The following is a 24,580-nucleotide window of genomic DNA, read 5'->3' as shown; positions in this document are numbered from 1 at the left end:
ATAGTCCATGTCTCTAACGTATATAGCAAGGAGGGTATCACTACTGTTCTGTAGACCATGAGCTTGGTGCCGGGTTTGAGGTCCTGGTCTTCAAACACACTCTTCCTCAGGCCACCAAAGGCTGCACTGGCACACTGAAGGCAGTATTGGACTTCATCATCGACGTCTGCCCTTGTTGATATTAGGCTCCCGAGGTATGGAAAATGGTCCATTTTGTCCAAGATCTCGTCATGGGTCTTGATAATCGGGGGGCAGTACTGTGTGGTGGGGACAAGTTGGTAGAGAACCTTTGTCTTATGGATGTTTAGTGTAAGGCCCATACTCTCATATGCTTCGGTGAAAGTGTTGACGATGAGTTCAACCTCCGAAGCACAAGCGTCGCCTGCATACTGTAATTCAGTGACGGAGGATGGGACGACCTTGGATCTGTACTGGAGGCAACGGAGGTTGAGCAATTTCCAAGTGTCCTGTAGATTAGCTCTACTCCAGCTTATTGAGGGTGAGATGGAGCATTGCAGCAAAGAAGATCGAGAAGAGCGTTGGAGCGATGACACAGCCTTGCTTGACCCCGGTCCACATGTCTATTGGGTCTGTGATGGATCCATTGGTCAGGATCACGGCTTGTATGTCATCGTGAAGCAGGCGGAGGATGGTGAAAATCTTATGAGGGCAGCTGAATTTGTGAAGGACACCCCATAATCCCTCACGGTTGACAGTGTCGAAGGCCTTTGTGAGGTCAAAGAAAGCCATGTACAGAGGTCGGTGCTGCCCCCTGCATTTTTCTTGAATTTAACACGCGGTGAAGATCATGTCAACAGTGGGCAGAATCCGCATTGCGACTCTGGGAGGAGCTCTTCAGCCAATGGGAGAAGGCGTTTGAAGAGGATTCTTGCGAAGACTTTCTCTGTGGCAGACAGCAGGGAAACTCTTCTGTAACGACCACAATTGGACTTGTCACCTTGTTTGAAGATGGTCACGATTACAGTGTCTCTGAGGTCCCCTGGCATATTCTCCTGCTTCCAAATAAGAGAAATTAGTTGATGGATTTGCTCCAATAGCACTTCTCGGGATTCCATCTGCTCCTGAGGCCTTGCTGTTCTTCAGTTGTCGGATGGCCTATTGAACTTCATGCCGTGCTGGGGTTGTGCTGAGGTGGTGGCGGGTAGCATGCTGCAGGATGGAGTCGAGGACACTCACATCGAAGACAGATTCTCAGTTCAGGTGATCTTCGAAATGCTCCTTCCAGTGGGCTCTGACTGCCTCTCTGTCCTTGATGAGTCCCTCTCCATTCATGGCCCGCAGTGGGATAGAACCTTGGGCAGTAGGTGCTCTTGTCTGCGCTAAAGAATCCACACACGTCGTGGTTGTTGGCTAGTTGCTGGATCTCCTGCACTTTTGCCAAACCCTATCTGTTCTTTAGTCGCGAGTTTTATGTTGGACCTCGGCCTTCAGACATCGATTGAGCTGCTTTCTTGTTGCTTTATAGACTAGAGGAATATAGTAAGTGCAGGGGTGAAATTAAAAAGGAAATCAGGAAAGCAAAGTGAAGGCATGAAAAAATATTTACAATAAAATTAAGGAATACTCAAAGATGTTTTATAAATACATAAAGAACAAGAGGATATGTAAGAAAAGAGTTCGACCGATGAGAGACCAAAAAAGTAACTTGTGTGTGGTGGCATGGGTATGGTTCTTAATGAATACTTTGTGTCTTTCTTTACAAAAGAGGGCATCATAAGAACATAAGAAATAGGAGCAGGAGTAGGCCATATGGCCCCTCGAGCCTGCTTCGCCATTCAATAAGATCATGGCTGATCTGATCTTGGCCTCAATTCCACTTTCCCTCCCGCTCCCCATAACTCTTAACTCCTCTATAGTTCAAAAATCTATCTCCACCTCAAATATATTCAATGGCCCAGCCTCACCACTCTCTGGGTTCGACAATTCCAAAGATTCACGACCCTCTGAGAGAAAAGAATCCTCCTCATCTCCGTTTTAAATGGGCGACCCCTTTTTCTGAAACTATGTCCCCTAATTTTAGATTCCCCCACGAGGAGAATCATCCTCTCTGCATCTAACCTGTCAAGCCCCCTCAGAATCTTATTCGTCTCAATAAGATCACCTCTCATTCTTCTAAACTCCAATGATTATAGGCTCAACCTGCTCAACCTTTCTTCCCCATAAGACAACCCCTTCATCTCAAGAATCAACCTTCTCTGAACAGCCTTCAATGCAAGTATATTCCTCCTTAAATAAGGAGACCAAACTGAACGCAGTACTCCTGGTGTGGTCTTACAGTTGTACAGTTGTAGCTGGACTTCCCGACTTTTATACTCCATCCCCCTTGCAATAAAGACCAACTCTCCAAATGGTCGTGGCAATATGGCAATTTCTAGGCCATTTTCTTTCCTGATCAGCCATTTCTACTCCAGTACAGCACTTCCAGGTCAGAGGAAATAGGTAGAGAACTTCCTGTGTTTGACTATGGACAAAAAGGTACATATTGATAGAACCAGCATTATGTGTACTCATGTTGCATTTGTATCTGGTAAATAATTTAGAGTGGGTTTGCTTTAGCCTGCCTCTCACTCTCATAATGATAAAACTATTGTTGCCTTTGGCACTAGCTTCCTCAATTAACATTACTTATAGCCTCATACCAAAACTCATTTTTAACACTTGGACTATTCAATCTGGAATATGTTAATGTGGAAATATGCATTATGTTTTACAGAACTCACTATTTGAGAATGTTCTTTTTCATCTTACATTGATGTCATCTGCACATAATTGTTCGCTGTTCATTTCTTTTCATCTCTTGCATTCTAGGTTGGTGGGTGATGTGCTGTTGGCTACTGGTTTTCTCTCGTATAGCGGTCCCTTCAATCAAACTTTCAGAGATATACTGATTAAAGTAATCTGGGAAGTAGAACTGCAGAAACGGAAGATTCCATTTTCAGATAATCTGAACATTATCGCCTTTCTGGTGGACCAGCCTACGGTGAGACTGACTCAGACATACACTCATATCTGTTAAGTTGCCGGGGGCAGCAGAAAATTCAGTCGTTCCAAAAAATGCATGAATTGAAATGTTTTATTACTTGTTGACTCCTGGGGGTTAGCATGCACAAATCTTTGGAGGTGACAGGACAAGTTGTTAAGGCTATTAAAAAAGCATATGGGATCCTGGGCTTTATAAATAAAGGCATTGAGTACAATAGCAAGGAAGTTATGCTGAATTTTTATAAAACATTAGTTAGGCCCCAGCTGGAGTGCTGTGTCCAATTCTTAGCCAATTTCACATCCATGCTAGCGCTCTCCCTTTTATTCCATGGACTTCAACTATTCTGGCAAGCCTATTATGTGACCTGCACACCTTTTGGAAATCCATGTACGCCACATCAACCATATTGCCCTCATCAACCCTCTCTGTTACCTCATCAAAAAAGTCAATTAAACATGAGTTGACTTTAACAAATCTGTGTTCCTTAATTCATCCTCACTTGTCCAAGTGACTGTTACTTTTGTCACTGGTTATCATTACTAAAAGCTTCCCCTCTATCGAGGTTATACTGACTGGCTTGTAGTTGCTGGGTTTATCCTTACACCCTTTTTTGAACAAGGGCATAACATTTACAATTTTACAGTTCTCTGGCACCATCCCCATGTTTAAGGAGGATAGGAAGATTATGACCGGTACCTCTGTGAATTCCTCCTTAACTTCCCTCAGCATCCTAGGATACATCCCATCCGGTCCTGGTGACTTAACAACTTTAAATACAGACCAGCCTTTCTAGTACCCCATCTTTAGCAATCTTTATCTCATCCAGTATCTCCACTACTTTTTCTTTCACTATGATTTTGGCAGCACCTTCTTCCTTGATGACGATAGATGCAAAGTACTCATTTAGTACCTCAGCCGTACCCTCTGCCTCCTTGCGTAGCTCTCCTTTTTGATCCCTAATCAGCCCCACCCCTCCTCTTACTACTCATTCCATATGTATATGCCTGTAGAAGACTTGAATCCACTTTTATATTAGCTGCCAGTCTATTCTTATACTCTCTCTTTGCCCTTCTTATTTCCTTTTTCACTTCCCCTCTGAAATTTTTATATTCAGCCTGATTCTCACGTGAATTCTCAACCTGACATCTGTCATATGCACTCTTTGTTTGCTTTGTCTTACACTCTATCTCTTTCGTCATCCAGGGAATTCTGACTTTAGCTACCATACCTTTTCCCCGTCGGAATTTACCTCAATTTTACCCATCCATCTCCTATTTAAAGGCAGCCCATTGTTTGATAAGTTTTGCCTGCTAATCTTTGATTCCAATTTACCCAGGCCAGATCCATTATCAACCCACTGAAATTTGCCTTCATCCAATTAAGTATAGCAGGATAGTTGCAGGAGAGTAGGAAGGTCGGGGATTAATGAAGGGTTGAAGTAGGATTTCAGGAGGGCAGAGTACCCGAGAGGGGAGAAATAAGAACATAAGTAGATAAGAATTACGAGCAAGAGTAGGAAAGAACATACATGCCTTTGAGGCGGTGCACCGAATGTTCACTAGATTGATCCCTAGATTGTTGTGGGAAGAAACCACATGGAGTCATGGGTAGGCTTTGATGTGAAAAACTGTATTACAAGCATGCAGGAGAGAGAACTTTAGCAAAGCAAAGGCTCTCTCCGATCAAACAATTACATCAGATTTTATACATGATTGGACGGAAGCGTAAGCTGGACAATTTACAAAGATAAGAAACGTCCATATATGTCTGTGATTGACAGCTACTCAACCATTGGCCCTGTCCATGTGACAGGTTAATGACTACGCCTATATCTCTTCCATAACTAGAACAGAGTCAAGCACGTAGGCTTTGAAAGATGCTTTCTGTTATCTCAAATGTTCCAGTTTCAAGGCCCTTACATCTCACGTTCTGTGGTTCTTCAACCACCATATCTGAAGTCACAAGTTCAACTTATTGTCCTTTGTTCTAAACTGCTGGAGACTGCAATTTTAACATTTTTAGTTTACAAATGGCCAAGCTTCCCATCATGCCTTGCTATTACACTGGCTTGATACTGACACAGCTACAGCATCCATTAAAAGGTAATTCTGACTTACATGTGATGGAATAATCACAGGTTCTCATCACATCAGCACATTAAACAATGCTACTATCCTATTAGCCCCTTAAGCCAGCTCCAGACCCTCCAGGTCGCCACATCACATGGGATGAGAGGGTTTTATGAGGAGAGATTGAGCAGAATGGAGTTTAGGTGATCTCATTGAAACATATAAGATTTTGAGGGGAATTTACAGGGTAGATGTTGAGAGATTGTTTCTGCCAGCTGGAGTCTATAACGAGGAGGCAAAGTCTCAGGATAATGGGTTGGCAATTTCAGACTGAGATGAGGAGGAATTTCTTCACTCAGCGGGTTGTGAATCTCTAGACCCCAAAGGGCTGTGGATGCTGAATTGTTGAGTATATTCAAGGCTGAGTTAGAGAGATTTTTGTACTCTGGCAGCTTAGTTCCTGCTGCCTCTGGTTGTGCGCCACCTTGTCCTACAAGAGAGAGGAAGTGTGTCAGTGAGTGTGGTGCAATCTGTTTGGGTGTCACGGTTGAATAGCTGGCACTGTGTGCAAGATCTGAGGCTTACAGCAGTGCTAAGTGTATGAGGATGAGGTCTATGAATTTTAGCAATGAGTCCTGATGGTTAGAGATTGTTGGTAGGTGAGTGATGGGGGTGTGGTGCATTGAGCAGTTGCTGAGGCTGGTGGTGCAGTTGGTTGGATGTGACATTTGAAGATACTTTTACTAACCTTGACTACTTCTGTGAGGTCGTTGAACATTTTGCGCCAGTGCATCCAGATTCTCGGTGCTTGAATCCTAGCTTTGATCACCACGGCTATCTGGTCCCATTCCCTTCTGAGAGTTTGTCTGTGGGGCCCTCTGGCCCCCTGTGGATAGAGCATATCTCTCCTCCTCTCCACCTTCATTAGCAAGGCCTTCAGTGCAATGTCGGAAAATCTTGGAGCCCGCGTGCTGCCATATTATGCCATTATTCCGTTTTTCCCCACTTCACAATGAGTTTCATGACTTCAACCACCTGCTCCAGCCACAATGCACCTCTCCTTTAAGAGATGCAGACTGGGTTTAAGCAATAAGTGGGTTAATCCCGCATTGCGATCACCCCGCACCCCCCCGCTGTTTTGGCCCATTTCCAATTTATCCCCCATAACCTCTGGCCTGGTATTCACTGATCATTTAAGGAACCCCATTTGTGGCCAGGCTTACTTAATTCCCTTACAAAATTTGGTTTTATCTTTTCAGATTGGTGAGTGGAACCTTCAGGGATTACCAAGTGATGACCTGTCAGTTCAGAATGGCATCATCGTTACCAAAGCAACCAGGTATCCACTTCTCATCGACCCTCAGACACAGGGTAAAACCTGGATCAAGATGAAGGACAAACAAAATGAATTGCAGGTAGGACTGCACAGACTTTTTCAACACGTACTGTTCAGCATGTGAAGGAGCACAGTGACCCCAAAACATGACATAATCTATACCACAAATTAATGTAAGATACAAATTATTTTCTTCTCCAGTTTTCTCCACTTCCCTCCTGAAGGTTTTTACTCTGCAGACACCTCATCGAAATCGTTGCTATTCCCAAGTAAGAGATTTCAAGCATACTATTCGACAGTGGGGCGTTACAAGCAAGCTCTATTCTGTCCTCACTCGGTATCTACACAAGCACAATTCTAGCAGGGTTTGCTAGATGGTGTAGACTGTGAAATTTGGCTCCTTAGCACTGACCATTAAGGCCGGTTTCGTCAAAAAATGGCGGCCACCTCACTTCCGTGCACTTCAGGCATAGCCTGTAGCAGCTGCCATTTTGAATAGGTTGGGAGCGCGGCCATTGCCTGCTCTCGCTATAAGAATGGTAATGAGGCAGATTGTGATGTCAATCAGCATGCAACACTGATTTGCCGCACAAGCTGCTATTTTGAACATTGCCAATCGAATGTATGCCTTCTCCAAAGCACACACAGCTGTACGCGCTGAGCTGCACGACTGATCCCCACTCGCGCTACTTAAAGGGACCCAGCGCAACTTTCAGGTAAGTTTTTATTTTTGCTTTTGCACTACTTACTGCATAGTTTATTTTAGTAGTGGCTTGATGTAAGTTATTTAAATAGTTGTTAAAGTGTGTAGGGAGCGCTGCTGTAGTTTTGCAGGTTTTGACTCTAAAAGGAAGGCCTCTGATAACATCATATGCTCCCAGTCCGAGCCAGGGATCGCAAGGATGTGCACATCACCCGCGCCATGACAGGAGCTGACGACTGCTGGACGGACCATCGTCTAATCCAATCCATCATCAATATTAACATAGCCCCAAAGCAGAGGGGACAGCAGAATCAGTCCTGCAAAAAAAGTTAATGCCGGGGCACTTAAAGACCCAGCTAAGAGAGCCCTATACAGACAGCGCCTCACAGCTAATCTGGCATGCCTTGATGACCCTGAGATGCTCAATGTCCACAGCGCTTGGTTTGCCCTCCAGGCCTCCATAACCAGTGCCTGGGAAGAGACACTTGGTTACTCAATCAGAAAACACCAGGACTGGTTTGATGAAAATGATCAGGGGATCCAAGAACTAATAGATCGAAAGCACAGAGCATTTCTGAGCCTCAAACAACAACCCAGCTTGGGAGCTGCAAAGGTCCAACAAAAAACCCGGGACCTAAAGAACAGGTGGTGGATGGAGAAAGCACAGGAGATACAACAACTGGCCAACAGCCACGATATGCGAGAATTCTTCATTGAAGTCAAGGCCACCTACAGTCCAAACTCCCAAGGCCCCACCCCACTCCTGGCCAAGAACGGGAAACACTCATCAAGGACACTGAGGCTGTCAGAGCCCGCTGGAAGGAGCACTTTGAAGATCTCCTCAATCGAGCGTCTGCCTTTGACTCGAATGTTCTCAACTCCATCCCGCAGCATGTGACCTGCCACCACCTCAGTGAAACCCCAACGCTGCAAGAGGTAGACAAAGCCATAAAACAGCTCAAGAATAACAAGGCTACGGGTGCGGATGGAATTCATGCTGAGGTGCTAAATTATGGCGGAGAGGCACTGTTGGTGTGGATACACGACCTCATCTCTCTCATTTGGAGGAAGGAGAGCTCGCCGGGAGATCTTAGAGATGCAGTGATCGTGACCATTTTTAAAAAGGGGACAAGTCCGTCTGCAGCAACTACAGACGAATCTCCCTGCTATCAGCCACTGGGAAAGTTGTCGCTAGAGTTCTCCTCAGCCGTCTTCTCCCTGTGGCCGAGAAGCTCCTCCCGGAATCACAGTGTGGATTTCGTCCCCTACGGGGCACAACGGACATGATCTTTGCAGCACAACAACTGCAGGAAAAATGCAGGGAGCAGTGCCAGCCTTTATACATGGCCTTTTTCGATCTTACAAAGACCTTTGACATTGTCAACCGTGAGGGCTTATGGAGTGTCCTCCTTTTTGGATGCCCCCAAAGGTTTGTCAACATCCTTCACCTGCTCCATGACGACATGCAGGTCGTGATCCTTACCAGCGGTTCCATTACAGACCCAATCCACGTCTGGACCGGGGTCAAACAGGGCTGCGTCATCGCTCCAACCCTCTTCTCAATCTTCCTCGCTGCCATGCTCCACCTCCCAGTCAACAAGCTCCCTGCTGGAGTGGAACTAAACTACAGAACCAGCGAGAAGCTGTTTAACCTATGCCACCTCCAGGCCAGATCCAAGATCACCCCAACCTCTGTCGTTGAGCTGCAGTACGTGAACGACGCCTGCGTCTGCACACATTCTGAGGCTGAACTCCAGGATATAGTCAATGTAGTCACCGAGGCATATGAAAGCATGGTCCTTATGCTTAACATCCGTAAGACAAAGGTCCTCCACCAGCCTGTCCTCGCCGCACAGCACTGGCCCTCCCAGTCATCAAGATTCACGGCGCGGCCCTTGACAACGTGGACCACTTCCCATACCTCGGGAGCCACTTATAAACGAAGGCAGACAGACATTGATGCGGAGATTCAACATCGCCTCCAGTGCGCCAGTGCAGCCTTTGACCGCCTGAGAAAAAGAGTGTTTGAAGACCAGGCCTTCAAATCTACCACCAAGCTCATGGTCTACAGGGCTGTAGTAATACCCGCCCTCCTGTGTGGCTCAGAGCCATGGACGACGTACAGAAGACACCTCAAGTTGCTGGAGATATATCACCAACGATGTCTTCGCAAGATCCTGCAAATCCCCTGGGAGGACAGGCGCACCAACATCAGTGTCCTCGCCCAGGCTAACATCCCCAGCATTGAAGCACTGACCACACTCGATCAGCTTCGCTGGGCAGGCCACATAGTTCGCATACCAGACACGAGACTCCCTAAGCAAATGCTCTATGCGGAGCTCCTTCACGGCAAATGAGCCAAAGGTGGGCAGCGGAAACGTTACCCTCAAAGCCTCCCTGGTGAAGTGCGACATCACCACTGACACTTGGAAGTCCCTGGCCAAAGACCGCCCTAGTTGGAGAAAGTGCATCCAGGAGGGCGCTGAGCTCTTCGAATCTCAACACCACGAGCGTGAAGAGGTCAGGCACAGGCAGTGGAAGGAGCGTGCGGCAAATCAGTCCCACCACCCCGCTTCCCCCGACGAATGTCTGTCCCAACTGTGACAGGGTCTGTGGCTCTCGTATTGGACTGTTGAGCCACCAAAGAACTCACTTTAGGAGTGGAAGCAAGTCTTCCTCGATTCCGAGGGACTGCCGATGATGATGATGCTCCCAGTCCTGGGGGCTCTAGTTTCTGTCCTCCTTGGATATGGAGATGGAGCAGAAGCAGTTAAGGGGACAAGCTGCTCACAGAGGGAGGATGAGGAGGAAGAGGAGAAGGAGGAAGAGGAAGAAGCAGAAGAGGAGAAAGCAGAAGAAGAAGCAAAAGAAGGGGAAGCGAAAGAAAGGAGGCAACCCAGACAGCCCCTTTTTGGCTGGAATATCCAAGACCGAATCATCTGCCTGTGGTTCCAGTGAACACAACCCCAATTCTCCTTTCAACATTAGTCCCACAACTTACCTTCCCTCTGTTACTGATCATCACTGTGTCCTCTTGGCCACGAAGCTGAAATAAAAGCCACCACAAAGCAAACTTTCCAATCCAACTTTATCCATATATGCATCCAAGATTAGATTTTAAAAATCTCCTTGTGCATTCCCTTCATGATTGTCTTGCATGTGCCTTTGCTTATCCTGGTGCTCCTATGCAGTGCTACTACAGTGGCTGCAGCATGGCTGGTGGAAGGCAGCTGATTTTCAGTGGTGGAGACTGTAGATGGCCTTGCAGCACGACCTCAAGGAGCTGGTGGCTGGGAATGTGAAATTGAGAGATAGTGTTTCTTCTGCTTCTTCACTCTTCTCTCTCTCTGTTCAACCACTGGCTGGGCAGGTTGGATTTCTTGGGTGTCTGAAATGAGGAAGGCACAAGGATAGGGTGAGGGGAGGGAGGAATGCAAGAGGCGCATGCGTATACCATCTGCAGATTGTAAATTGGAAGAGATTGTGGGATCTGAGAAGGAGGATAGCACATGACCATATCGGCCGGCATCTTGTATCCTTTCAATCCCGCCGCTGGGGGCTCAACCATGTGCCTGCCAGGAATGGCCAGCACCGCCTCCTCCAAGGAAGTGAGGTGAAGCGAAGAATGTGAGGTGTGCCTCGTGTTTGATAGAGATTATTGCTAGGTGAATGATAAGGATGTTGTGCATTGAGCAGTGTGTGAGGCTGATGATGCTATTGGTAGAGGAAGGCTTTTGAAGATTCATTCACTGACCTTGACCACTTGTCTGAGGTCATGAAACTTCTTTGGGCACTGGAGCCTCATCCCGGGGACAACACTCCTGGCAGCGAATGCCTTGGCGATCTGGTCCCACATTTTTCTGGTGAGCCTCCTGTCCCACTGTGGGTAGAGGACCTCTCTTTGTGTGTTCATCACCTGCACAAAGCCTCGAGTGCTGCATTCGAGTCCTTGGGTGCACTTTCCCTGGTCTTTTGAGCCATTTGGTTGTGTGTTGAAGCACTTAACATTTTTCATCACCAGAAGGAAGCTCACCTTTAAGAGATGCAGGCTAGCTTTAAACATAGAAACATAGAAACATAGAAAATAGGTGTAGGAGTAGGCCATTCGGCCCTTCTAGCCTGTACCGCCATTCAATGAGTTCATGGCTGAACATGCAACTACAGTACCCCATTCCTGCTTTCTCGCCATATCCCTTGATCCCCCTAGTAGTAAGGACTTCATCTAACTCCTTTTTGAATATATTTAGTGAATTGGCCTCAACAACTTTCTGTGGCAGAGAATTCCACAGGTTCACCACTCTCTGGGTGAAGAAGTTTCTCCTCATCTCGGTCCTAAATGGCTTACCCCTTATCCTTAGACTGTGTCCCCTGGTTCTGGACTTCCCCAACATTGGGAACATTCTTCCTGCATCTAACCTGTCTAACCCCGTCAGAATTTTAAACGTTTCTATGAGATCCCCTCTCATTCTTCTGAACTCCAGTGAATACAAGCCCAGTTGATCCAGTCTTTCTTGATAGGTCAGTCCCGCCATCCCGGGAATCAGTCTGGTGAACCTTCGCTGCACTCCTCAATAACAAGAATGTCCTTCCTCAGGTTAGGAGACCAAAACTGTACACAATACTCCAGGTGTGGCCTCACCAAAGCCCTGTACAACTGTAGCAACACCTCTCTGCCCCTGTACTCAAACCCCCTCGCTATGAAGGCCAACATGCCATTTGCTTTCTTAACCGCCTGCTGTACCTGCATGCCAACCTTCAATGACTGATGTACCATGACACCCAGGTCTCGTTGCACCTCCCCTTTTCCTAATCTGTCACCATTCATATAATAGTCTGTCTCTCTGTTTTTACCACCAAAGTGGTAGTCTTAATAAGAACATAACAATATAAGAAATAGGAGCAGGAGTAGGCTATACGGCCCCTCAAGCCTGCTCCCCCATTTAATACGATCATGGCTGATCTGATCATGGACTCAGGTCCATTTTCCTGGCTGCTCCCCATAACCCCTTATTCCCTTATCGTTTAAGAAACTGTCTATTTCTGTCTTAAATTTATTCAATGTTCCAGCTTCCACAGCTGTCTGATGCAACGAATTCCACAAATTTACAACCCTCTGAGAGAAGAAATTTCTCCTCATCTCAGTTTTAAATGGGCGGCCCCTTATTCCAAGATTATGCTCTCTAGTTTTAGTCTCCCCTATCAGTGGAAACATCCTCTCTGCATCCACCTTGTCAAGCCCCCTCATAATCTTATACGTTTCAATAAGATCACCTCTCATTCTTCTGAATTCCAATGAGTAGAGGCCCAAACTACTCAACCTTTCCTCAAAAGTCAACCCCCTCATCTCCGGAATCAACTGAGTGAATCATCTCTGAACTGCCTCCAAAGCAAGGATATCCTTTCATAAATATGGAAACCAAAACTGCATGCAGTATTCCAGGTGTAGCCTCACCAATATCTTGTATAACTGTAGCAAGACTTCCCTGCTTTTAGACTCATCCCCGTTGCAATAAAGGCCAAGATACCATTGGCCTTCCTGATCACTTGCTGTATTCTTTTGTGTTTCATGCACAAATACACCCAGGTCCCGCTGTACTGCAGCACTTTGCAGTCTTTCTTCATTTAAATAATAACTTGCTCTCTGATTTTTTTTCTGCCACTTTCCACCAATATACTCCATCTGCCAAATTTTTGCCCACTCACTTAACCTGTCTATGTCCTTTTGCAGATTTATTGTGTCCTCACATTGCTTTTCCTCCCATCTTTGTATCGTCAACAAACTTGGCTATGTTACATTCTGTCCCTTCTTCCAAGTCGTTAATATAGATATAAACAGTTGGGGTTGCAGCACTGACCTCTGCGGCACCCCACTAGTTACTGATTGCCAACCCGAGAATGAACCATTTATCCCAACTCTCTGTTTTCTGTTAGTTAGCCAATCCTCCATCCATGTTAACATATTATCCCCAACCCCTTGAACATTTATCTTATGCACCTTGTCAAATGCCTTCTCGAAGTCCAAATACACCAAATCCATTGGTTCCCCTTTATCCACCCTGTTCGTTACACCCTCAAATTTGTCAAACATGATTTCCCGTTCAGAAATCCATGCTGACTCTGCCTGACTGAATTTTGCTTTTCCAAATGTCCTGCTATTGCTTCTTTAATAATGGACTCCAACATCTTCCCAACCACAGATGTTAGGCTAACTGGTCTATAGTTTCCTGCTTTTTGTCTGCCTCCTTTTTTAAATAGCAGCATTACATTTGCAGTTTTCTAATCTGCTGGGATCTCCCCAGAATCCAGGGAATTTTGGTAAATTATAAGCAATGCATCCAAAATAGAAACATAGAAAATAGATGCAGGAGTAAGCCATTTGGCCCTTCGAGCCTGCACCACCATTCAATAAGATCATGGCTGATCATTCACCTCAGTACCCCTTTCCTGCTTTCTCTCCATATCCCTTGATCCCTTTAGCCGTAAGGGCCATATCGAACTCCCTCTTGAATATATCCAATGAATTGGCATCAACAACTCTCTGCGGCAGGGAATTCCACAGGTTAACAACTCTCTGCGTGAAGAAATTTCTCCTTATCTCAGTCTTAAATGGCCTACCCCGTATCCTTAGACTGTGTCCCCTGGTTCTGGACATCCCCAACATTGGGAACATTCTTCCTGCATCTAATCTGTCCAGTCCTGTCAGAATTTTATATATTTCTATGAGATCCTCTCTCATCCTTCTAAACTCCAGTGAATACAGGTCCAGTCAATCCAGTCTCTCCTCATATGTCAGTCCTGCCATCCCTGGAATCAGTTTGGTGAACCTTCGCTGCACTCCCTCAAGAGCAAGAATGTCCTTCCTCAGATTAGGAGCCCAAAACTGAACATAATATTCCAGGTGAGGCCTCACTAAGGCCCTGTACAACAGCAGTAAGACCTCCCTGCTCCTACACTCAAATCCCTTAACTATGAAGGCCAACATACCATTTGCCTTCTTCACCGCCTGCTGTAGCTACACGCCAACTTTCAATGACTGATGAACCATGACACCCAGGTCTCATTGCACCTACCCCTTTCCTTAACTGCCACCATTCAGATAATATTCTGCCTTCGTGTTTTTGCCCCCAAAGTGGATAACCTCACATTTATCCACATTATATTGCATCTGCCATGCATTTGCCTCTCACCTAACCAGTCCAAGTCACCCTGCAGCCTTTTAACGTCCTCCTCACAGCTCCCACCGCCACCCAGTTTAGTGTCATCTGCAAACTTGGAGATATCACACTCAATTCTTTCATCTAAATCATTAATGCATATTGTAAAGAGCTGGGGTCCCAGCACTGAGCCTTGCGGCATTCCACTAGTCACTGCCTGCCATTCTGAAAAGGAGCTGTTTATTCCTACTCTCTGCTTCCTGTCTGCCAACCAGTTTTCTATCCACGTCAGTACATTACCCCCAATACCATGTGCTTTAATTTTGCACATCAATCTCTTGTATGGGACCTTGTCAAAAGCCTTTTGAAAGTCCAAATACACCACATACACTAGTTCTCCCTTGTCCACTCTACTAGTTACATCCTCAAAAAATTCCAGAAGATTTGTCAAGCATGATTTCCCTTTCATAAAGCCATGCTGACTTGGACCGATTCTGTCATTGCTTTCCAAATGCACTGCTATTTCATTCTTAATAATTGATTCCAACATTTTCCCCACAACTGATGTCAGGCTAACCGGTCTATAATTACCCATTTTCTCTTTCTCTCCTTTTTTAAACAGTGGTGTTGCATTAGCTACCCTCCAGTCAATAGGAACTGATCCAGAGTCGATAGACCGTTGAAAAATGATCACCAATGCATCCACAATTTCTATGGCCACTTCCTTAAGTACTCTGGGATACAGACTATCAGGCCCCAGGGATTTATCGGCCTTCAATTCCATCAATTTGCCTAACACAATTTCCTGCTTTATAAGAATATCCTTCAGTTCCTCCTTCTCACTAGATCCTCGGTCCCCTAGTATTTCCGTAAGGTTATTTGTGTCTTCTTTCGTGAAAACAGAACTAAAGTATTTCTTTAACTGGTCCGCCATTTCTTTGTTCCCCCTTATAAATTCACCTGAATCTGATTGCAAGGGATCTACATTTGTTTTCATTAATCTTTTTCTCTTCACATATCTATCGAATTTTGCAGTCAGTTTTTATGTTCTCAGCAAGCTTCCTCTCATACTCTATTTTTCCCCTCGTAATTAAACCCTTTGTCCTCCTCTGCTGTATTATAAAATACTCCCAGTCCTCAGGTTTGCTGCTTTTTTTGGCCAATTTATATGCCTCTTCCTTGGATTTAACATTCTCCTTAATTTCCCTTGTTAGCCACAGTTGAGCCACCTTCCCCATTTTATTTTTACTCCAGACAGGATGTACAATTGTTGAAGTTCATCCATGTGATCTTTAAATGTTTGCCATTGCCTGTCCACCGTCAACCCTTTAAGTATCACTCGCCAGTCTATTCTAGCCAATTCACGTCTCATACCATCAATGTTACCTTTCCCCAAGTTCAGGACCCTAGTCTCTGAATTAACTGTATCACTCTCCATCTTAATAAAGAATTCTACCATATTATGGTCACTCTTCCCCAAGGGGCCTCGCACAACAAGATTGTTAATTTGTCCTTTCTCATTACACATCACCCAGTCTCGGATAGCCAGCCCTCTAGTTGGCTCCTTGACATATTGGTCGAGAAAACCATCTCTAATACACTCCAGGAAATCCTTCTCCACTGCATTGTTACCAGTTTGGTTAGCCCAGTCAGAATGTCGATTAAAGTCGCCCATGATAACTGCTGCACCTTTATTGCATGTAACCCTAATTTCTTGTTTGATGTTGTCCCCGTCCTCATTACTACCATCCTCAGTACCACCTCCTTAGTGATTGTGATTGTGTTAAGTCCCCCCCACCCCGCCCCATAGCCTCTTGACTATGCATTGTTGGAATATTGTTCTTATCCTCTACCGTAAAGACTGATGCAAAATATTTGTTCAGAGTTTCTGCCATCTCCATGTTCCCCATCACTAAGTCCCCGGTCTCGTCCTCTACGGGACCAACATTTACTTTAGCCACTCTTTTCCTTTTTATATACCTATAGAAATGCTTGCTGTCTGTTTTATCACAAACTTCAGCTCCCTGCTGAATGCACAGCCTATCCGCAGTGCGTTCAATGCTGGGCTGTGCACTACAATCATGTAAAGTAGCAGGCAGCCAGAATTTTATGTGCTGCCTGAACTCCTTTCAATGGGTGCGGGCAGATTGCGCATCTCGATCCTCGCACCCGTTTTCGAGCTTAGTCGAATTTCACCCCCTGAGAATTCTGGCAAAGTTTTGCCTTCCTAATGGAGAGTGCTGAGCCCAATTATGCTCAGGATGGATCAACTAACTGACTGCAAAGCTGGGATGGAACCTCGGATGTTTGTGGTCTGTATGGCTCAGCTATGTGAGTACCAATCCAAGGCCAATATATTCCATTGAGTTTTAAAGCTCGTGAACCATAATCTGCTGCATTAAGAAATTATGGAAACTTAGATAAATATTTTAACAAACATTGAAGCTGAACATTAATAAAAATTCAGAAAAAAAGTATTTGCAGTTAAACCCTAATTAATAACATGACTTGTGTAAAATGATGCTTATTTCCAGTCGAGGAGCTAAGAACTAGCAGATGAAAATTAGCTCATGCACTGAGTTGGAATTAATATGTGAGCAACAGAAGCTGGTATAAGCAGGTCATTTCGAGTGCAATCCATGGACAATTAGAAAGTGGATCAAGTGTGCATTGTAGGCTACCTATGCAACAACAAAAGAACTAATTATATGTGAAGCACTTTGGGAAATCTCTGAAAGATTTGATAAGACACTATGGGGGAGATTTTCAATGGCCAGCGGAACGCTTCTCATCTGAAAAATGGGCAGCTACAACAGAAAATCTAGGGGGGCAACTTGGCTGCCCAATGACGTCCACATCAGGTTTTCAGGTGGGCCTGTAAATGGGTGATTAGCCCATCCATCATAAACAGACGTAAGGCTGCTTAAATATACTTCAGTCCTCTCGTTTCATTTCACCAGTAGAGGAGTAATGGCATTGCAGTGTAGGGTAAATGGAGTTTGAGTTCTAAATACTTGTTTCTTTGTTCAAAGGTAACATCACTTAATCATAAGTATTTCCGGAATCACCTGGAGGACTGTTTGTCACTTGGACGTCCTCTGTTATTGGAAGATGTGCAGGAAGAGTTGGATCCTGCACTGGATAATGTGTTGGAGAAAAACTTCATCAAATCTGGGACCACTTTTAAGGTGAATTAATTTTGTAGAGATATGTCACTACCTTCAGAATCTCTGGGTGCAAAATTGCCCAGTGCCCCGATTGGACGCAGTAACCAGCTGCGCCCAGGCTTACCGCCCCTCAAAGGAAGTGGAGTGCAAACTCACGCGCTCCACTTCCTTTAGTGGTGGTTCCCAGGACACTACTGGGCTGGGGAGTGCTGACGCGCTTCAACTCCCCTTTCCTTTGCTTAAAGGGGAGGGCCGCTGCGCACTCTGCAAGGCCTCTGATGGCCTCCACTAGGCCACCAGGGCCTGCAGCCCGATACCCAAAATGAAGTGCCAGGCCGCATGGTGACAGCCCGGACCATGTTGAAGTTGATCCGAGAGTCAGCAAACTAGTAAAGATGGTGGCGTGGGGCGCTGGTGCCCTCCCCTTTAAGTGCCGCCCTGAGAATGGCTGTCGGCCAGCTTCATAGGTGGTTGCACGGTGGGCCGCGGCACTACATGCGGGACGAGGTGCTGGCATGGCAGCACCTCTGCAAACTCCCAGGCAATTTCCTGGGAGACTGTAGCCCCTCACCCCCCCCCACCCAGCCGGCGAAATTTCTCTTCCATCCCGTTAGCTCTGCCCGGAGGCGCTAATGGACCTCTTAAAAAGGGGACAATTTTTCCCCCAACTACTTAGCAGTTGCAACTGAACTAAAGTTCCAACATCAAGGCCATAAGACACCTAACTATTGTATCTCAAACCTACACACATTAAATATGCCTCGCAATGTAATCTGGGCTGATTTTATTTATTGTGAAGCCTCGGTGAAGGGCAAAGACTCTTAGTGCAAGACTCCAAGGTACAAAAGAGTGAAAAAGAAGGTAAATTAGGAGGTAGAAATCAGATGGTGCGATTAGAACATGCAAACATAAGAGAAATGGCAGACAAAATGAAAAAGTACCTCTTGTTTTCACTCCTAAATAATAAAGCTCTAATTTTAAGATTGTGTCCTCTTGTTTTGGAAATATTTTCTCTCTGTCTTCCCTATCGAAACCCTTTATCATGTTAAACAACTTAATTAGATCATGGCTCAACCTTCTAAACTCAAAGGATTACAGCCAATATTATGTAACCTGGCTGCACGATTTAACCCTTCAAGCCCTGGTATCATTCTGGTGAATCTGCGCTGCACCTCCTCCAAGAAAATAGCAGAATTTACAACAACAGAGGTTGGTATCAAATCCTGAACTGGTGGCAGCCCTCCTACATGCAGCAGTCAGTCACATTACCCAGGATTCCCTTTGGGATTAATCTATTAAAGGATACACATTAAATGGTACAACACTGAAAAGTGCAGAGGAACAAAGGGACCTTGGAGTTCAGGTCCACAGATCCCTGAAGGCCAGGTAGATAAGGTGTTTCAGAAGGCATATGGAATATTTGCCTTAAAAGTTGAGGTATGGAATACAAGAGCAAGGAGGTTATGCTTGAACTGTATAAAACACTGGTTAGGCCGCAGCTGGAGTACTGTGTGCAGTTCTGATCATCACATTACAGGAAAGATGTGAGCCTTGTGACTCTGAAATTCTCTGGGCTGTGGATGCTAAATCGTTGAGGATATTCAAGGCTGAGATAGATTTTAGATGAATCAAGGGAAAAAGAGATTGCGTTGGAATTTGGAGTTGAGGTCGAAGATTAGCCATGATCTTATTGAATGGTAGAGCAGGCTCCGGGGGCTGTATGTCCTACTCCAGCTCCTAATTCTTAGGTTCTTATGTTTTAAGTATTTCACTGTCCAGAGGCACACCTCCCAGGGTAAGAAGCAACTTACACCATGAAAGGAGAGGGACTAAAAAGAATAATGTGGTATAATGTATTTAATATACATTAAAAATATTTTTATTGATTGTTTTTGTGCAGGTGAAAGTGGGAGATAAGGAAACTGATGTCATGCCAGGATTCATGTTCTACATTACCACAAAACTTCCAAACCCTGCCTACACTCCAGAAATTAGTGCCAAGACATCTATCATCGACTTCACTGTAACCATTAAAGGTCTTGAGAATCAACTGCTTGGCCGAGTGATCCTTACTGAGAAACAGGTAAATCGGGACATCTCCGATCCGCGGACACACAGTGTACACAGGTGGCTGATGTGGTCTGGGATTGTGGAGTCCGGTGTAATACTTCGAGCTTAACACTTTTGTGTTGCCAGTGCTGTTTGCAACATTCTGAATAAATGTAGTTGCACCTGATAAACTGTTCTTCTAAATCAACTTTTTTTAAATCAGTAGCAGGTTAACATGGCAATTGTCATGCTTCAAAGCAGTCCACTATATTATTATAACTATTATTAATAATCATTAAAATATAGAATTGGAATATAGCTATTTCTTTAGATGCAGTGACCACTGAACTGTTGAATTAAGACTGACCTTAAAACAATAGATGTAATGAAATACAATTCTTCTGTTCTTCTGCTTTTAACTCGCATTCATTCAATTCTTCTTCATCAGATGTTGACACTTCCTAATGCTGAATTCCCCTCTATATTGCCATGTTGTGTAACATGCAGCACATTAATAAGCTTGTGAGCAAAATTGAAGCCCGTGAGAAGAAAGGGCAGTACAGCATGGATACAAAATTGGCTTAAGGGATAGAACACAGAGAGTTGTCTTAACCACCTGTTTTTCAGACTGGAGAAAGGTATACAGTGGTGTTCTCCTGGGTTCAGTACGAGGACCACTGCTTTTTTTGATATACATTAATGACTTGGATTTGGGGGTACAGGGCACAATTTCTCAATTTGCAGCTGACAGAAAATTTTGAATTGTAGTAAACTGTGAGAAAGTTAATAATAGACTTCAAGAGGACATAGACAAGCTAGTGGAATGTACGGTCGGTCACATGACAGATGAAACTCAGCACAGAAAAGTGTGAGGTGATACATTTTGGTAGCAAGAATGAAGAGAGACAATACAAGCTATAGTCCAATTTTAAAAGGAGTGCAAGAACAGAGAGATCTGGGGGTGTTTGTGCACAAATCTGTGAAGGTGTCAGGACAGGTGAGAAAGGCAGTTAGTAATGCCTATGGGATTCCTTAGCTTTATAAACATAGGCATAGAGTACAAATGCCAGGAAGTTATGCTAAACAATGTTCCCTTTAAGCTGCACAGCTGCGCAGTGTCCAGGAGGTCCCGCGCAGCCGGCTCAATGGCTTTGAATTGGAAAATCCGTGCGTAAATGGAAATTTAAATGGGCCACGAAGCCTGTTATCGAGGCCGCACACCCAAAAATATGGTTCCATCTATTTGCAACACCAGATTTCTGATTGGTCCTCTTGGAGGACAAGACACACCCAGCAATTTATCTGGCATAGAAACATAGAAACATAGAAAATAGGTGCAGGAGTTGGCCATTCGAGCCTGCACCACCATTCAATGAGTTCATGGCTGAACATGCAACTTCAGTACCCGATTCCTGCTTTCTCGCCATAGCCCTTGATTCCCCTGGTAGTAAGGACTACATCTAACTCCTTTTTGAATATATTCAGTGAATTGGCCTCGACAACGTTCTGTGGCAGAGAATTCCACAGATTCACCACTCTCTGGGTGAAGAAGTTTCTCCTCATCTCGGTCCTAAATGGCTTACCCCTTATCCTTCGACTGTGACCCCTGGTTCTGGACTTCCCCAACATTGGGAACATTCTTCCTGCATCTAACCTGTCTAAACCCATCAGAATTTTAAACGTTTCTATGAGATCCCCTCTCATTCTTCTGAACTTCAGTGAATACAAGCCCAGTTGATCCAGTCTTTCTTGATATGTCAGTTCCGCCATCCCGGGAATCAGTCTGGTGAACCTTCGCTGCACTCCCTCAATAGCAAGAATGTCCTTCCTCAAGTTAGGAGACCAAAACTGTACACAATACTCCAGGTGTGGCCTCACCAAGGCCCTGTACAACTGTAGTAACACCTCTCAGCCCCTGTACTCAAATCCCCTCGCTATGAAGGCCAACATGCCATTTGCTTTCTTAACCGCCTGCTGTACCTGCATGCCAACCTTCAATGACTGATGCACCATGACACCCAGGTCTCGTTACACCTCCCTTTTTCCTAATCTGTTACCATTCAGATAATGTCTGTCTCTCTGTTTTTACCACCAAAATGGATAACCTCACATTTATCCACATTATATTTCATCTGCCATGCATTTGCCCACTCACCTAACCTATCCAAATCACTCTGCAGCCTCATAGCATCCTCCTCGCAGCTCACACTGCCACCCAACTTAGTGTCATCCGCAAATTTGGAGATACTACATTTAATCCCCTCGTCTAAATCATTAATGTACAATGTAAACAGCTGGGGCCCCAGCACAGAACCTTGCGGTCCCCCACTAGTCACTGCCTGCCATTCTGAAAAGTACCCATTTACTCCTACTCTTTGCTTCCTGTCTGCCAACCAGTTCTCAATCCACGTCAGCACACTACCCCCAATCCCATGTGCTTTAACTTTGCACATTAATCTCTTGTGTGGGACCTTGTCGAAAGCCTTCTGAAAGTCCAAATACACCATATCAACTGGTTCTCCCTTGTCCACTCTACTGGAAACATCCTCAAAAAATTCCAGAAGATTTGTCAAGCATGATTTCCCTTTCACAAATCCATGCTGACTTGGACCTATCATGTCATCTCTTTCCAAATGCGCTGCTATGACATCCTTAATAATTGATTCCATCATTTTACCCACTACTGAGGTCAGACTGACCGGTCTATAATTCCCTGTTTTCTCTCTCCCTCCTTTTTTAAAAAGTGGGGTTACATTGGCTACCCTCCATTCCATAAGAACTGATCCAGAGTCGATGGAATGTTGGAAAATGACTGTCAATGCATCCGCTATTTCCAAGGCCACCTCCTTAAGTACTCTGGGATGCAGTCCATCAGGCCCTGGGGATTTATCGGCCTTCAATCCCATCAATTTCCCCAACACAATTTCCCGACTAATAAGGATTTCCCTGAGTTCCTCCTTCTTACTAGACCCTCTGACCCCTTTTATATCCGGAAGGTTGTTTGTGTCCTCATTAGTGAATACCGAACCAAAGTACTTGTTCAATTGGTCTACCATTTCTTTGTTCCCCGTTATGACTTCCCCTGATTCTGACTGCAGGGGACATACATTGTCTTTACTAACCTTTTTCTCTTTACATATCGATAGAAACTTTTGCAGTCCATCTTAATGTTCCCTGCAAGCTTCCTCTCGTACTCTGTTTTCCCTGCCCTAATCAAACCCTTTGTCCTCCTCTGCTGAGTTCTAAATTTCTCCCAGTCCCCAGGTTCACTGCTACTTCTGGCCAATTTGTATGCCACTTCCTTGGCTTTAATACTATCCCTGATTTCACTTGATAGCCACGGTTGAGCCACCTTCCCTTTTTTATTTTTACACCAGACAGGGATGTACAATTGTTGTAATTCATCCATGCGGTCTCTAAATGTCTGCCATTGCCCATCCACAGTCAACCCCTTAAGTATCATTCGCCAATCTATCCCAGCCAATTCACGCCTCATACCTTCAAAGTTACCCTTCTTTAAGTTCTGGACCATGGTCTCTGAATTAACTGTTTAATTCTCCATCCTAATGTAGAATTCCACCATATTATGGTCACTCTTTCCCAAGCGGCTTCGCACAACAAGATTGCTAATTAATCCTCTCTCATTACACAACACCCAGTCTAAGATGGCCTCCCCCTTAGTTGGTTCCTCGATCTATTGGTCGAGAAAACCATCCCTTATGCACTCCAGGAAATCCTCCTCCACCATATTGCTTCCAGTTTGCTTAGCCCAATCTATATGCATATTAAAGTCACCCATAATAACTGCTACACCTTTATTGCATGCACCCCTAATTTCCTGTTTTATGCTGTCCCCAACATCACTACTACTGTTTGGAGGTCTGTACACAACTCCCACTAATGTTTTTTGCCCTTTGGTGTTCTGCAGCTCACCCATATAGATTCCACATCATCCAAGCTAATGTCCTTCCTAACTATTGCATTAATCTCCTCTTTAACCAGCAATGCTACCCCACCTCCTTTTCCTTTTATTCTATCCTTCCTGAATGTTGAATACCCATGGATGTTGAGTTCCCAGCCCTGATCATCCTGGAGCCACGTCTCTGTAATCCCAATCACATCATATCTGTTAACATCTATTTGCACAGATAATTCATCCACCTTATTACGGATACTCCTTGCATTAAGACACAAAGCCTTCAGGCTTGTTTTTTTAACACCCTTTGTCCTTTTAGAATTATGATGTAGTGTGGCCCTTTTTGTTTTTTGCCTTTGTTTACTCGGCCTTCCACTATTGCTTTTTACCTTTCTACCATCTGTTTCTGACTCCATATTACTTCGCCCTATCTCGCTGCATAGGTTCCCATCCCCCTGCCATATTAGTTTAAACACTCACGAACTGCATTAGCAAATATTACCCCCAGGACATCAGTTCAAGTCCTGCCCAAGTGTGGACCGTCACTTTTGTACAGGTCCCACTTCCCTCAGAACTGGTTCCAATGTCCCAGGAATTTGAATCCCTCCCTCTTGCACCACTGCTCAAGCCACATATTTATTCTAACTATCCTGCTCCCTCTACTCTGATTAGCACGTGGCACTGGTAGCAATCCAGAGATTACTACCTTTGAGGTCTTACTTTTTAATTTAACTCCTAGCTCCCTAAATTCAGCTTGTAGGACCTCTTCCCGCTTCTTACCTATATCGTTGGTACCTACATGTACCATGACAACTGGCTGTTCACCCTCCCTCTCCACAATGCTCTGCAGCTGCTCCGAGACATCCTTGCACCAGGGAGGCAACATACCATCCTGGAGTCTCGGTTGCGGCCGCAGAAACTCCTATCTATTCCCCTTACAATAGAGTCCCCTATCACTATAGCTCTCCCACTCTTTTTCCCACCCTTCTGTGCAGCAGAGCCACCCACAGTGCCGTGAACTTGGCTGCTGGTGCCTTCCCCTGGTAAGTCATCTCCCCCAACAGTATCCAAAATAGTATATCTGTTTTGGAGGGAGATGACCGCAAGAGACTCCTGCACTACCTTCCTGCTCTTGCCTTGTCTCTTGGTCACCCATTCACTATCTGTCCTAACCCTTACCTG

The 24,580-nt window shown here is 45.0% G+C and overlaps 1 protein-coding gene across 2 annotated transcripts in view; it reads left to right on the top strand.

The window, feature by feature from the left end:
• The window catches only part of LOC139267485 (dynein axonemal heavy chain 8-like), a 2,569,686-nt gene that overhangs the window by 2,336,242 nt on the left and 208,864 nt on the right, over positions 1-24,580 (top strand). For both annotated transcript variants that reach the window (XM_070885867.1, XM_070885866.1), the window contains 4 exons: positions 2,830-3,001; positions 6,333-6,488; positions 17,299-17,454; positions 19,334-19,516. In XM_070885867.1, coding sequence (XP_070741968.1) covers positions 2,830-3,001; positions 6,333-6,488; positions 17,299-17,454; positions 19,334-19,516 — 667 coding nt within the window. The remainder of the gene's footprint in view (positions 1-2,829; positions 3,002-6,332; positions 6,489-17,298; positions 17,455-19,333; positions 19,517-24,580) is intronic.

Source organism: Pristiophorus japonicus, chromosome 7, assembly GCF_044704955.1.
Source record: "Pristiophorus japonicus isolate sPriJap1 chromosome 7, sPriJap1.hap1, whole genome shotgun sequence".
Classification (NCBI taxonomy): Eukaryota; Metazoa; Chordata; class Chondrichthyes; family Pristiophoridae; genus Pristiophorus; species Pristiophorus japonicus.
The sequence above is the reverse complement of the archived record's forward strand: the minus strand, read 5'-3'. Positions and strand labels throughout refer to the sequence as shown.